This window comes from Strix aluco, chromosome 12 (assembly GCF_031877795.1).
Source record: "Strix aluco isolate bStrAlu1 chromosome 12, bStrAlu1.hap1, whole genome shotgun sequence".
Lineage (NCBI taxonomy): Eukaryota > Metazoa > Chordata > Aves > Strigiformes > Strigidae > Strix > Strix aluco.
The window spans coordinates 24601739-24616100 of NC_133942.1; the positions used below are offsets into that span (position 1 = coordinate 24601739).

Below are 14362 nucleotides of genomic sequence, written 5' to 3' on the forward strand. Positions count from 1 at the left end.
AATAGTAGACTGACTCAACTTAAAGTTGACCCATGCCTTTATATCAACCTTTACTTTCTCCTCTCTGGTAGGAAAGTGAGTGACCAAATGGCACTTCTGGAGGTAAAGGGCTGCGACTGTGGGACTCTGATTTTCACACAGCAGGCACCTGAAAGATGTGTAAGAGCTGATAAAGCAAGTGACAGCATATTGTCATGCATATTCAATCCATACAAGCAAGCAAAGAAGAAATGGGGTGGGATGTTAGGCTGCTTTGTGCAGCATTATTTGAGCCGCATTTGGCAACGGCAAGGTGTAGAGTTAAGGACAAACTACACTCCCTTTCCTGGACGCGGGGGCTAAGAGTCTTCCACCCTTCAGCTGAGTGTGCAGTGTCTCACCTATGGAAACAGTGGGTGGACTGAGCTCATCTCCCCTTCAGTATCAATGCTGAAGAAACAGGAGCCAGGGGTAATACTAGTGTGTGTGGTTTATAAGCAAGGAACTGATGGAGAACTTGTACTTAAAACTCGATCTTGGGGGAGCTAATAGGAGGAATTTAAGTGTCAATAATAGGAACAGAGAGTACCTACGAAGTAACACTGTGTGGACTCGGCAGCTGGGCGGGTAACTCATGTTTTGTTTTGCTGCAGCCTGCTCTAGGCCTCGGTGCCCTGACAGGCCCTGTACGGGTGGCTGGGACCAAATCCGCCATCACCGTTTTCTCGCAATGCCACTCTCCGCGTTAATAAGCCGTTCCCGCTTCCTCGGGCTACCGCCGTCACCGCCCGGCCGGCTGTCCCCGACACGCGTTTATCCCTGACGGCAGCGGATTCCCCAGTAACGGCCGTGGGGCGCGGCCCCTTTAAGAGGCGGTGCTTCCGCTCCTGGCGGGGCCGTGCGGCGCTCCGTAGTTGCGGCGCTCCGTAGTTGCGTCACTGAGCGGCGCCGGCGGAGTGGCAGTGGGCGCGCGGCCGTTGTGGGGCGCCGGCGGGGCCGTCCGTCCGTCCTCTCGCCATGGCCGACATGGAGGACCTCTTCGGCAGCGACGCCGACTCGGAGGCTGAGCAGAAAGGTGCGGGGGGCGGCGGCGCCCCTTCCCTTCCCTCCCCGCTCGACGGCGCCCCGCAGGCCGGCCTGGCGCGGGCCGCGCCGCCCTCCCTTCCCTCGTCCCTCCCGCAGCCCTCAACCGCGGGGAGGGAGCGGGCGGGGGGCGGCAGGGTGCGGGAGATGGAGCGAAGCGGGCGGGTGGTGCCGACCCCTAGACTGAGGGCTTAGCGCACCTCCTCCTGAGGGCACTGCTCAGGCAGCGGGCGTTGCCCCGGGCCTCCTTTGCACACCTGCCTTTCTGACCAGAAGGCAAGGAAGACCGCGTTCGGGTAGCTGTCTGCCACTTAAAAACCCCTCGGTGCAGTGAGGGCGTTCTGAGCCCTGCAGCAGGGCATGCCTTCCTCTTGACGTGCTCTGAAGTAAAGACCCTGGTCTCGCAGCTGGGACTCCATGAAAAAGCGATTTGCAGTGATTGTTTTCCAGCACTTCAGCCAAGGAAAACCATGATGGGAAACAAAAGCAAATCGTACTTCTGAAATTGGTAACCTTTAATAATATGCTTGCTTAGAGCTGTTTGGATTTGAGATGGTGAAAACAAGGCATGTTCCCTGTTTGCCCCTTGTTATCTGGAAAAGTTTTAGCTGTCATCAGCATCTAAAGAAAAGTGATGGAACACCTCCTGATTTAAGTAATTTGTATATTTTTAAAATGCTTAGCTCAATTTCTGTAAATTATTTTTCAGTGGAGATGTTTCTGGTTTTTTTCCTGCTTGAAATGGCATTCACCAAGCATTCAGGAGTAGCTCCATTGTAACAAACATGGCAGTGTACGTAAGACAGCTCACGTGGGTTAAAGACATGATGCCAGTTTTAGATTTGTAGGATCTCATAAGCCATACATATGTGTTTACTTATTTTAAGTCCTCACTATTTCAGATTTTATCTTCTTTTGTGTAATTGCTTATTCTTTCTACAGCTTTAGAATCTTAGATTAATAGCTTGTGGCATCCATCATTTTTCATTGTGTCTTTTATGGGCTGTGCCTTTATTAGACATTTTATTGTTCTAGATAACTCTTACAGTTCATTCTTACAGTTGTCTGTGTGTTCTCTCTCTGGGTTTTGGCAGGGGGATTGATTTTTTTTTTTTTTTAAGCAATGCCCCTCATCTTATGTGCATCCTTGTAGGGACATTTTAACTCTTGAAAAGGTGATGTTTGTTTTTCAGATTCTGATTCTGGATCTGAATCTGATTCTGATCAGGAGAATGCCGGCTCTGGTAGTAATGCTTCTGGAAGTGACAGTGACCAGGATGATGACAGAGAGGCAATAAAACCTAGTAATAAGGAGTTATTTGGAGACGATAGTGAGGATGAAGGGGCATCCCATCACACAGGGAGTGACAACCACTCTGAAAGATCCTACAATCGCTCTGAAGCTTCAGGACATTCTGAGCATGAAGATAATGATCAGTCAGATGTGGACCAGCACAGTGTTTCAGAAGCTGCTCATGATGATGAGGAAGATGATCATGGGCATGGATCAGATGAAGGCAGTCATCATTCCGAGGGAGATGGTTCTGAAAAAGCACATTCAGAGGATGAGAAGTGGGGAAAGGAGGACAAAAGCGATCAGTCTGACGATGAGGAGAGGCAGCAGAACTCTGATGATGAGGAGAGGCAGCAGAACTCTGATGATGAGGAGAAAGTGCAGAACTCTGATGAAGATGAAAGGCCACAGATATCTGATGATGAGGAGAGACTCCAGAACTCAGATGAGGAGAAAATGCAGAACTCTGATGATGAGGAGAGGCCACAGGTCTCAGATGAGGAGAAGATGCAGAACTCGGATGATGATGAACGGGCCCAGCATTCTGATGAGGAGAAGATGCAGAACTCTGATGATGATGAAAGGGCCCAGCACTCTGATGAGGAGGACCAAGAGCATAAATCTGGTAGGACTAAATACAGCAGTAATGATTTGCTTCTGGTTTGATCTCTCTTTATTGTTTCATTTATATTGGCCTAAAACAATACAGACCTCAGTGTAAAGGCATTAATCATGTAGCTTTCAACAATAGTAATTTTTGTAATTTTTTTTTATTTTAAATTCCTTTTCATCTGAACCAACTTATTAATACAAAGGAATTTTAAAATATGCGGAACAAAAATTTTAATTTGCTGAGAATAATTATGCTCCCTAGTAGAGTCTGCAAGGGGCAGTGATAGTGAAGATGAAGTTCTGCGAATGAAGCGAAAGAAACCGATTGCATCAGATTCAGAAGTGGACAGTGATACAGAAGGACAGAAAGGTAAATGGTGGTGGTGTTTTGTGGGGGTTTTGGTTCATTTGCTCCTCATCTTAAACACGCCAATCATCTGCTGCAGAACTTGATAAAATTGATAGTGCTTGCTACACAGTTTAACTATAGTGCCATGGAAATAACAAAACAGCACAGCAAGAATTATGTGTGGGGAAGTACACGCTGTATTTCTGCTGATTATCTCTAGTTAGCTCCATCAGTTTTTCAGTTTCCTCCATGAGAGACAGAGCTTTTCTTTTGCGGTTGTTGTTTCACACATTTTTACTGGAAGATGTTAAGAAATGGTGCCTGTAATCAGAGCAGCCCAGAGAACTTATACTGGTTTTTGTGATGTTTAGCTGGCTGAGAAAGAGGTGTTGATACTTCTGAGAAGTAAAACCTCCAAAATGCATAATGAAGTTGCTGTTTACATTTATTCAAGTTGTTTACTTGAGTAAAGGATGATCTTATACTCTTAATTCTTCTGTTGCCATTTTTCACCTAGTTTATCTTATTTGATAGAGCCTTTCTAGGAAGACATACCTTGAATCCTTAGCTTAAAAATACACATGAAAACTGTTTTTCAGGATAAGGGAATAATGTACGCTTCATAAACATTCTCAATTTTTAACCTTTGTAGGTAATTTTAAGTGGTAATAAAAGTGAAGGATGCGTTAATCTTTTTCTCTGTGAGTGTGCTTGCATGTAGGGGCATGTGTGCACATATATGTGTATTTTAAAATAGTTTTTTTTCTGCTCAAGAGCATGCAGATGTCATGGATCTGTTTGGAGGTGCAGATGACATTTCCTCAGGGAGCGATGGAGAAGACAAGCCACCAACTCCAGGACAGCCCATTGTGAGTAGACTTGACTTTTGAAGTAAAATAATTAACATGCTATTCCAGTCTGAAATGTAGAACACTGATTGGGTTTGATAATATTTTAATGAAAGGAAGAGTATCGGCATTAAGTATGCATTACAGATAATTTTGCACTAGCTAAAAGTATTATTAAAGTTTTATACATAAATGAATGCATGTGATATTGCTATCTGCCTTCCCCCATCCCTGCTCCACTTCTTCTGCCTGAAAGAAATATAATGAGTAGTTTTGATTGTGATCAGGTAAAATATAAAATCATAGCTGTCTTTGGTACCTTAGTACAGCTATTTGACAAATATTTTAATTTTGGGTCTTGATGATGATACATAAAATTATGTTTTTTATCTGGGAAAAGTTGTCGCCATGTACTTTCCAGTGCTTAGCTGAAAACTGTGTGTCGGCTCCTTTGCTGTTTCCTTACTGTCTTTGATCTCTTGAGATTGCAGTGGTATTTGAAATCACTTTAAGTGGCATGTGAAAATGCTGAATTGAATTGCTTTCACTGAAAATGTGCAAGTTCTTTTACCCTGAGCTTCCTGACCTCTCTCTGTGCATATGGATGACATCTCTTTAAGCAAAATGTAAGTGCTTATTAGAGCAACAGTAGCCAGATAGACTTTTTTTTCACTTATGCTCCTGTTCTCCTTTTTATCATTAGGATGAGAATGGACTGAGTCAAGAACAGCAGGAGGAAGAGCCTATTCCAGAGACTAGAATAGAGGTAGAAATACCAAAAGTAAACACAGACTTGGGTAACGATTTGTATTTTGTGAAGCTGCCCAACTTCCTTAGCGTGGAGCCCAGGTAATTGTACATTAAATATGTGACTGATAAGGTTTTTTAGTGTTTCCCTATATTGCTTTTGTTTTAGTAATATAATTAAGTATGTTGGCCATATTTAAATAGGTTGACATTAAGATGCACACTTCTGGTTGTGATCTGTCAATAGTAGTATCTATTGTTCTTATCTAACCAAGTGCTGAGTAATTTTCTTAAGACCTTGGGTTTCAGCTTGATTGAATAACTTTTTGTCTTTAAAAAACAAAACAAAAATATTTCATTGAAAGCACATGCTATCAGTTGAATTTTAAACATAGGTTCAGGCTCTCAGAGATGTAAAAGCCAAATGCACAGGATCTTTATTCACTTTTGAGTGATAAAAACGTCATTTTGAATTTTAGAATAAGCCCTTTTTTCTTTGTGTGTGTGCTAAATGAACTGTTTAACTATGAAGAGGCTGGTTACTCATTTTCCTACTTACCTAACCCAAGCTAAAGAAGTTTTCTGGAATTCATAAGGAGAATCAAGGTAAATTAATTATTAGAGTTGTTTGTGATGTTAGGTTTGGCCCTAATGCCTACCTTCAGCACTTCTAGCAAATTGCTGTTAAATCTGTCTCTTTAAGTGTTTTGTTAAGCAACTTTATTGCATTGTTTAACAGGTGTCTTGTGAGCTGGCAGTGTAGCATTGTTTCTGTTATATGTTAGTTAAATCATTCTTCTGGCTTTCATGCTATAGACTGTTTCAGGAAAGAACTGTTAAGAATCCAGTTAGTGGCTGTAATCAGAGAAGTCCTGGGGATCTTTGGTGGTCAGACAGGACTGGAAACAGAATTGTACAGCAGCAGAGTCTGTTTATCACTTCGTTCCCTTGCAGCAGCCCGGAACCTGTTAGGAAGGAGGCTAGGGAATGACCTTCCCCCACCTCGCTCCCACCCCAGTCATCAGGTTTTTTGAAGGAAGAGAGGAAAAACCACCTCATCTTCCTTTCCCTTTGGTTGGTGTTGAGATTGAAATAAAAAAACTACAAAGATTGTGCTCTTAGAAAATCCCTAATTCACTGCATTTGTAAGATGGTAATTTTCCTTTTTATTTTCTCTGTGCAATATTGTACATATTTTGTCCAGACTTAACCCTGACCTCATCATCCCGATACTAAGGAAACAGTATTTTTCTGAGGCAGACCTGCTTCCTTTAGCTAGAGCCATTGAGAGGGTCTGAATGTTAAAGTGGCTGTAATTGATGGTAGTGAAGACACTTGGGGAGGCCTCCTGTGGTGTAGAATCAATGCAGTAAATTACATTACTGCAGAAATGGTGCTCTCACAGCTGCAGTGCCTGCTGTTGTGTGCCGTGTATCATTTAAACCTTTCAAGCACCTGTTATTGTGCACAACTCGAATAATCTGGATTAATTTTTAGAAGAATAAAGACTGTATTATATAATTTATTGCAGACCTTTTGATCCCCAGTATTATGAAGACGAATTTGAAGATGAGGAGATGCTTGATGAAGAGGGTAGAACTAGGTTAAAACTCAAGGTATAATGTTAATTATTTTTTTTCTCTTCTACACTCATCTAGCCACATTTCTTCAAAGTCTGTTTCAGGCATTTTAGAATGGTGTTTTGAGTTATGGTTCAGATTATGAAAGTGTGGACCAGTTCAGCACTGAGGAAAGTTGATCCATTTTAGTAATAAATTTTAAAAAAGCTTGACAGCTGCATTTCACCTAGAAATGCAATTTCACCTTCATTTCTTTACATCACGCAGCAAATTATCTAGCCTTTCTAACTAATTCTTGACCTGTATAGGGTATATTTTACCACAGTATTCCTTACTATGAGGTAGAAAAAGTGTTTTCTTCCCACAGGTAGAAAACACAATACGATGGCGGATGCGACGAGATGAGGAAGGGAGTGAGATAAGAGAAAGTAATGCACGGATAGTCAAATGGTCAGATGGAAGGTTAGTTTGGACTTTTTGCTGTTGATGGAATACAGTTGTTCTTACTGTGAAATGCCATGGTGTGCAAAATTGGAAGGTCAACAAACTTTGATGTCAGTTCTGCACAGCAGAAATTATTTTAGTCTCAGTGCTTTGAAAATTTTATGCTCTGCTTAGTTGGGATTGAAATAAAATTATTTGCTATATATAAAATGGAAACATGAAGGCTTTCTCCATTTATAATGAGGCAAAAAATAGACCGTAGTGGCTTTATCAAATAACTGATATATGAATCTTTTTTCAGCATGTCTCTTCACTTGGGCAATGAGGTCTTTGATGTGTACAAGGCGCCACTGCAGGGAGATCACAACCATTTGTTTATCAGGCAAGGGACAGGTCTGCAAGGACAGGCCGTTTTCAAGACAAAGTTAACCTTCAGGTAAACATGCTATTCTGTATCAAATGTTGATGCTACTTTTGCAATTAAGTGTTGTAACTAGTATATAAAGATTAGAGATACCAGTTCATAAACCTTTGGAGCTTAACTTTTTGATAAGAATGTGCTATTTTCCAAAGTCAGTATTTCGGTAAGATTTTTCCTAAATTAGATGTCACAGTTTGAAAGGTTAACATGCTATTCACTGCAGTATGTAGGCTACATGTACTTTGTTTTTTTAAATTTTAATTTGCATTTTTAAGTACGAGTCTCATCTGAATCAGAAGAAACATTAATATTGCCTGAAATTAACCTTTCTTCTGATGCACAGTGGTTAACAAGATGATGATTACGTTTTGGGATATTGATATGATATATGGGGATGATTATTTAGGCTGGTAATGGACTGCAGATGGTTTGCTGAGAGAGGAATTGATGTCTCCAGGAGCTGTTAGAATGCACATTAATAAAAAAGGATGATGATTTTACTTTTGTGCAGATGAATCTTCAAAATCGTATGTGCTGGCCCTACCATTGTCCTTTAAAAAGGATACATTCCTTGAAGAAGTATTTAACCCATAGCAATTTTTTTACAGGCCACACTCTACGGACAGTGCCACTCACAGGAAGATGACTCTGTCTCTAGCAGATAGATGTTCAAAGACCCAGAAAATTCGTATTTTGCCAATGGCAGGTCGTGATCCAGAGTCTCAGCGCACAGAAATGATTAAGGTATTGTGGCATGGAACTCTCTTATCTGCTGATTTAGTCTAAAAAAATCACAACTGCAATATAGCGGAATATTTCTGAATATTTTATGACTTTATGAAAAACAGTGTATTTTGGAGTTATAGACAAGAGTTGTTAGCCATGGGTGCAGTTTGCTTAACCTTACAGACTGCAGAAAAATCAGAATACTACGATCTTTACACTGCTGTGAAATTGCTTCCAAAACTACAGTAGAATACAAGGTGCTCTTCAGTTGGTTTGGTTGTTTTTTTCCCCTCAATCTTTATATATTGCTTCATCCTTTGGACAGAAAGAAGAGGAGAGATTAAGAGCTTCCATTCGTAGAGAATCTCAGCAGCGAAGAATGCGGGAGAAGCAGCATCAGCGTGGTCTGAGTGCAAATTATTTAGAACCTGATCGCTATGATGAAGAGGATGAGGGAGATGACGCAATCAGTCTAGCAGCTATCAAAAACAGATACAAAGGTGGCATCAGAGGTAATAATAAACCTTAACAGCACGTAAGTAGGGCCCGTGGGATTCAGATGGATTAATTTCAGAGGAGAGTCCTGGTAAGATTGTATTTTGCCAGTTCATTTGATACATGAGGAGACACGAATTCAGTTTGTATAAGTTTATTTTGTTTACTCTGGAGTTAGATTCTGTCAGCTTTTTGTGGGACTAAATGTAAGAGAATTATTCTTAATATTCTCTCTTCCTCACCAATTTCAGATAAAGATAGATATTGGTCTTTTCATTTTTTTCTGTAGAGGAACGTGCTAGAATCTACTCTTCTGACAGTGATGAAGGCTCAGATGAAGATAAAACACAAAGACTACTCAAGGCAAAGAAACTTACTAGTGATGAGGTAAGAAAAGGATTTTTTTATTAAGCTACTCATTTTCAGTCAGAAACACTTCCTGCACTAAATCTAGTTTTTAAAGCTGAGACTTCTGTAGTTTCATTTATGCTGTGATAAATGTGTTATTTGACTTGGCCTGCTTTCCATGGTAATTAATCACCAGTTTCTTATACACTGCATTAGTTCATAGACCTGAGTGATTCCCAGAGGAGATCACTGTTGTTATTGCTGATTTAAAGATGGAAAAATTTATGCAGAGTTATGTAAAATGACTTCAAAATTATGCAAGGACTAAAAAGACTTAATATCGGAATCCTCGTGCAGCGTTGTCTCCTAAGCTACGTGGTCCTCTCCTGTTTGTTATGGAAATAGCAGAAGCATTTTCACAATAGTGTTTCTGCTGTTTTTAAATAGAAGAGTTAAACAACTGAGTTAAAAAGCATTAATGTCAGTTGCTAAATAGATGTTATCTATCACCCAAGTATCATCCTAAATGTTAGGCCATGATCAAATTAACTGTTAGCTACAGCAGTAGTGCTGTTTCCTCTTCTAAAACTGTGTTTTATTGGTTTGTAATTTATCACTGCTGGGTGTAAGCAAATGAATCTTTGTGTATATCACGTCTTGAGGTTTAGTTCATTTCAAGTGATGTCACTTCCGATACAGAACTGCAGTGTAACACATTTCAAAATTGACAGGTACCGTTCTGAGATTAAAACTTAACTATTTTCATCCAGTGATAGAAGTGGAACCAGGAAGTATTATGGACTCTGTCCTATATCAGCTATACCTGTCTAGTCTTATTTTCCTGACCCGTGCTCCTCACTGGAAAATTCTTCTGTGGCAAAGAGCCATAGGACATTTACTGTGTACCTTGGGAAGCTGAAAGAAGAGGGCATTTTGGAATTCCTGCAAATGGCAATTGACACTGGCTCCCTGGCTTCCCACTGCCCTGTTGAAAAGGAAATTGAAGTGGGGTGAGGTGCTTGGCCTACTTGGTTTTAGTAGCCTATCAGTTTGCTTTGTTTTAGGCATCACCAGTTCTGTGTTACTGTAATCTTGCTGTTGATCAACAAAACTGCAGCCTCAAATTGCAGCTGTGTGTGCATTTCTCTCAAACGAAGTATGGCTTAGGAGGGGTAGTTTGGACACACCTGAGCTCTTCTGATAGTCACCTTCATTTATGTGGCACAACAATAAATACAAACTAACTTAGTTTAATAGGTTCTTATTACTACCTTGTAGGTTACGAGAGGTGTTTCTACACTGGCATGCTAGTTTGATTAATCTTCCTGTCCTGTTTTACTGTAAATTATATTTTATTTAAAAGTTTATGCATAGAATATTGTGCAGAAGTTTAAAAAAGTTTGAGTAGGTCAGTGTAAGCTTGGAATATTTTTTAACGCTTTATATCACCATTTTCTTTAAGAGAAATTAAGAAATTAACTATTGCCCTAAGATTTCTTTCAGCTGATTTCCTACAGTATAGTATGCTACTCTAATAGCTGCTGAGGTGGCTAGAACCTTATCCTTGAATTTTAGAGGCTTCCATAATAAAACATCCTTTTCTTCTTAAAAGAGTAATTTTTCAGTGTAGCTTGCTGTGTGGTCTTCTAGTGAATGAATGCATGTTAGTCTTCTGTTAGCACAGCTGCTGAAATTCCAAAGTTGTGTTTAAATGACTGATATAGGACATAGTTTTCAGTATGACACAAACCTCTATAATGTAAGAAATCTTAATTTTTGAAGGAGTGAGTTTGCTCTCGTTTGCGTTTCTATACTGTGCTCCCTGTAAACTTCTCGGGAGGTGTGTCTTATTTCCCAGCCTGTTGGATGTTTGCTACATTTTGAATGCCTGTTTTTGCTGCTGTGACACTGCTCCTCCTATACTGTCAGCTGAGTGTTTCCACTAATAGACATTGTAATATGAAGCAGAAGTAGAAATTAGTTTTTCTTTTAAAGACATAGATTCTGGATTTTTGTTATACATTGAGGAAAATTTAATATTTCAGAAAATATGACCGTAACCCTGGAGACAGCCATAGTGAGGCATGAAGACAAAACTGTAGTTTTGTGGGCTCTGTTAGTGTTTGTTAGTAGGAGTTGAATTGTTTATTTGTAAGACACTACTAGTGATACAGCAGTGTCAGGACTTTGCAATTCCAGTCTCTCAGAAGAAAAGGTCTCGTCAACAGCATTTCTTTGCTGCTTGAGGAACGAGAGCCTCCATTTTAAAATTACATGTCTTGAAGGTGCTATTCCCATCAGGGCCACGGAGGGGAGCTACAGTATTACAAGAAAAACCCAGTGATGTAGAACTCCTTGCTTTCAGTCATCGCGTAGGAAGTATGGTATTTGTAATACATGAAACACAGTTCCTTGCACACAGACTTGCTTTTATGTGCTGTCAGTCAACAACACAGCACAAATCTTTGTCCTGGTAATAATTTGTTGCCATTACCGAAAATGTCAATTATTAATACACTTTATCACCACACAGCAAGTAGTTTTACTGTTACTGTAGTTAATGGGGATATTCTGCTAAACAGGAAGATGAATCATTTAACAATAGATTACAAGAGAATGCCCGTTCTGAATGCTTGTCTCTGTTATCACTGAGATTCCCACCCCTACTAATTCCTGTTTCCATGCTTAAAATTCTTTCCTGAGATTCTCACTAATTTGGTATGTTAATATAGAATAAAATGCTTTGAATAAAATTTATTTGTTAGAGTTTTGAAACTCAATCTTTGCTGCTTCTTAAAATCCAAGTAATATCTGTTGCTTTTAAAAAACAAACAAAAAAACCCAAACCAACACATGGAAAAAGGGATGAGGTTACTTAGACCACAGGGTGTTTTTAAAGATACTACTCTTTTTAAACAGTAATTGAGTTACCACTTGTTCTTGTCAAAATTGATGAGTTTTGCATTAACAACTAGTGATTTGTAGCTTGATTAAGCATTTTTCGTAGCATTCTGATTTTAAATGTTGTTTGGAAGGATGATTGAAACTGAACTGATGTAAATTCACATGGAATAAAAATCAGTCTGTTGACTCTATATTTAGGTGCTAAAAATTGGGCATCCAGCCTATAAAAGTCATTATGATATTGCTTGCAAACAGATAATTAATTATTTGAGTTCCTTTGACCAGCTCTTTGAAGCCTCCTAAACTATTTTACTTCTTGGACTGTAAACTGTGGTGTTGATTCTCAGTACTAGTGGTTTCTCATCAGTCTTCTTCCTTTATGCCAGAGAGTTGGTTGTTTATTTTTAAATGAACAAACAAACAAACAAAATGCCTACCCACTTACTGAATTTCTTTGCTTCAGTAGCTCTAATGTAGGGCATACAAGTGTCAATAGTCTGAAAATGTAGCAAAGCTACACAGGCTGCCTGAAGAGAAAGCATCTGCAAGTTGAAAAATTGACTATAGATTCTAGGAATTACCCATGCTCGTAAGGCTTGCTGAGAATGATACTGCACATGCCATAAATCCAGATTATGACATAAATTACTTCCATGCCATAGTTCAGTTTGAAGCAGATATGTTTGCATGTCCGTTGAGGTAAATGGAGCTGCAGCTGTATTATGGACCCTTTCAGATTGGGGTTTGAGACTGGTAGCAATGTTGACTGAATTTAAAAGTACTGATACATAAGCAGTCCTGTGTCAGAGTAGCACAAAATGGAAAAACTAGAACTAATAATTTTGCTTTTTTTTACAGGAAAGACTTTGAGGTCCTTTTGTTGTTCTCCTGAGTTATTTTATGTTTGAAGTGTGTTGATATATTTTTGTCCTTTTTTGCCTTTAGGAAGGTGAACCTTCTGGAAAGAGAAAAGCCGAGGATGATGATAAAGCAAGTAAGAAACATAAGAAATATGTGATCAGCGATGAAGAGGAAGATGATGACGATTAATATCAAGGAAGCACAAAAGTTGATTTTTTTAATATATATATATATATTTATATATATATTGTACAGTTCTCTTACAGCAAAGATGTAAGTAACCATAATGGGGTTATTTTGATAAAGGAAAATTCCATTGAAGTCTGCGTTTCTGGTGTGAATAAAGTTTTTTGACTTCCTTTTACTTTTTAAGATTTTTCTCTTACTGCAGCAACTGTTGCACCAGGGATCATCACAGTGCCGGTTTTTGTCTTGCACAGTACACTTCAGTTTTAAGAATTGTAGTAACTGGTTATCCAAGTGAAATAATCAGTGATTTTTACTGAGTTCATTAGGAGAAACCATTCTAGTCTTTGTAGAATGCTTAAATGATAAGTTTGCCTGACAAGGGTATGGCGATTTAGTTTACCATTTGTATGGAAGGGTTGGAAGAACAGATGAGCGATACAGTACAATTCTGTTTTTTTCCTAGATACTCCTTATTTCCTGTTGACTGTGGACAGTACATTACTATGCTGGTATATTCTGATGACTGAAAATATTTCTTAACCATGTTTGAGCAAACTGTGAAGTTCCTTCAGTTAGAATAGTTAACTGATCACATAAGACATTTATTTTTCATGCATTGAAGCCCAGAATGAAAATCCTCGTCTTGCCTGAGCATTAATAATAACAGTAATAATAATTGGCACATGCTAATGATGTTAATGTCAGAGTAAAAGCACTTATTTAAACACAACTTAAGAAATTCCTGCCAGCAGAGATGAAAGTCTCCTTTAAAAGGTGAAATGAACCACAATGCAAAAATACATCCTAATAATAGTGTCTCATAATCTCATACAATCCTTATGGTGCTATTTCCTATTGTTCCTGGTTGGTTTTATAAATAGATTTGTTTAGCTGATAAGTCACTGGAGAAGAATGTTCTGGTCAGAATCATTGCTGCTTTTACACTATTTCTAAACACCTTATTTGATGATGCAACACCAGTTGTAAAGTGAGGAAAGGCTATAAGAAATACCTGAATTTTTCCACACTTTCTTTCCAAGATGAAGTATCCCATATGTAGTTTCTCTCATTGGTGAAAGAGCATTTAGATGTTATCTGTGTTCCTTTTTTAACTGAATTTTCACACAGTCCTACAGAGTTTGGATGCAACTTGAAAAAGGTAACAGAAAACAGAACTAGCTTAATGCCTCTGTAAACAAAACCATTGACCGATGCTGTGAAAAGTTTATGTAGATTTGTGTTATGTAAGGTGAAATAAAGTAGCTGATAGTTATGTAAGGAAGACTTGTTCTCCTGCCCAGCTGAATTCTGCTTTTTTATAAAACAGAAGAAGGGTGCAAGTGCCTCATAGTGAGCATTTTGGTCTGGTGCCATTCCCTGGTTCTTTGAGATACAGCTTTCAACCTGGACATCTTGCTTTTGTCATCTTTAATTAGGCTAGTATTTTCTCAGAATACTCTACCTCCATTTCTCCTGCCTGGA

The 14362-nt window shown here is 39.2% G+C and overlaps 1 protein-coding gene across 3 annotated transcripts; it reads left to right on the forward strand.

Moving 5' to 3' along the window:
- Window positions 1-913: 913 nt before the first annotated feature.
- Window positions 914-13063, forward strand: LEO1 (LEO1 homolog, Paf1/RNA polymerase II complex component). Of its 3 annotated transcripts, none has more exons than XM_074837928.1 (12): window positions 914-1054; window positions 2256-2981; window positions 3231-3338; window positions 4092-4186; window positions 4869-5014; window positions 6444-6528; window positions 6860-6954; window positions 7238-7372; window positions 7966-8101; window positions 8409-8595; window positions 8868-8965; window positions 12776-13063. In XM_074837928.1, exons 1-12 carry the CDS (start codon window positions 997-999, stop codon window positions 12878-12880), a joined length of 1974 nt encoding a protein of 657 aa, XP_074694029.1. In that variant the 5' UTR covers window positions 914-996; the 3' UTR covers window positions 12881-13063. The 3 variants fall into 3 exon arrangements, with proteins under 3 accessions (XP_074694029.1, XP_074694030.1, XP_074694031.1); XM_074837929.1 differs by having other exon boundaries at window positions 3234-3338; XM_074837930.1 differs by having other exon boundaries at window positions 3234-3338; window positions 12780-13063.
- The last annotated feature ends 1299 nt before the right edge of the window (window positions 13064-14362 follow it).

What these genes read in the sequence shown, in the direction of transcription:
- LEO1 (XM_074837928.1), top strand. Translation starts at nt 997, where the DNA reads ATGGCCGACATGGAGGACCTCTTCGGCAGCGACGCCGACTCGGAGGCT. An exon ending in AGCGCACAGAAATGATTAAG is followed by an intron (nt 8,102 to 8,408) that starts GTATTGTGGCAT and finishes TCCTTTGGACAG; the next exon opens with AAAGAAGAGGAGAGATTAAG. An exon ending in ATACAAAGGTGGCATCAGAG is followed by an intron (nt 8,596 to 8,867) that starts GTAATAATAAAC and finishes TTTTTTCTGTAG; the next exon opens with AGGAACGTGCTAGAATCTAC.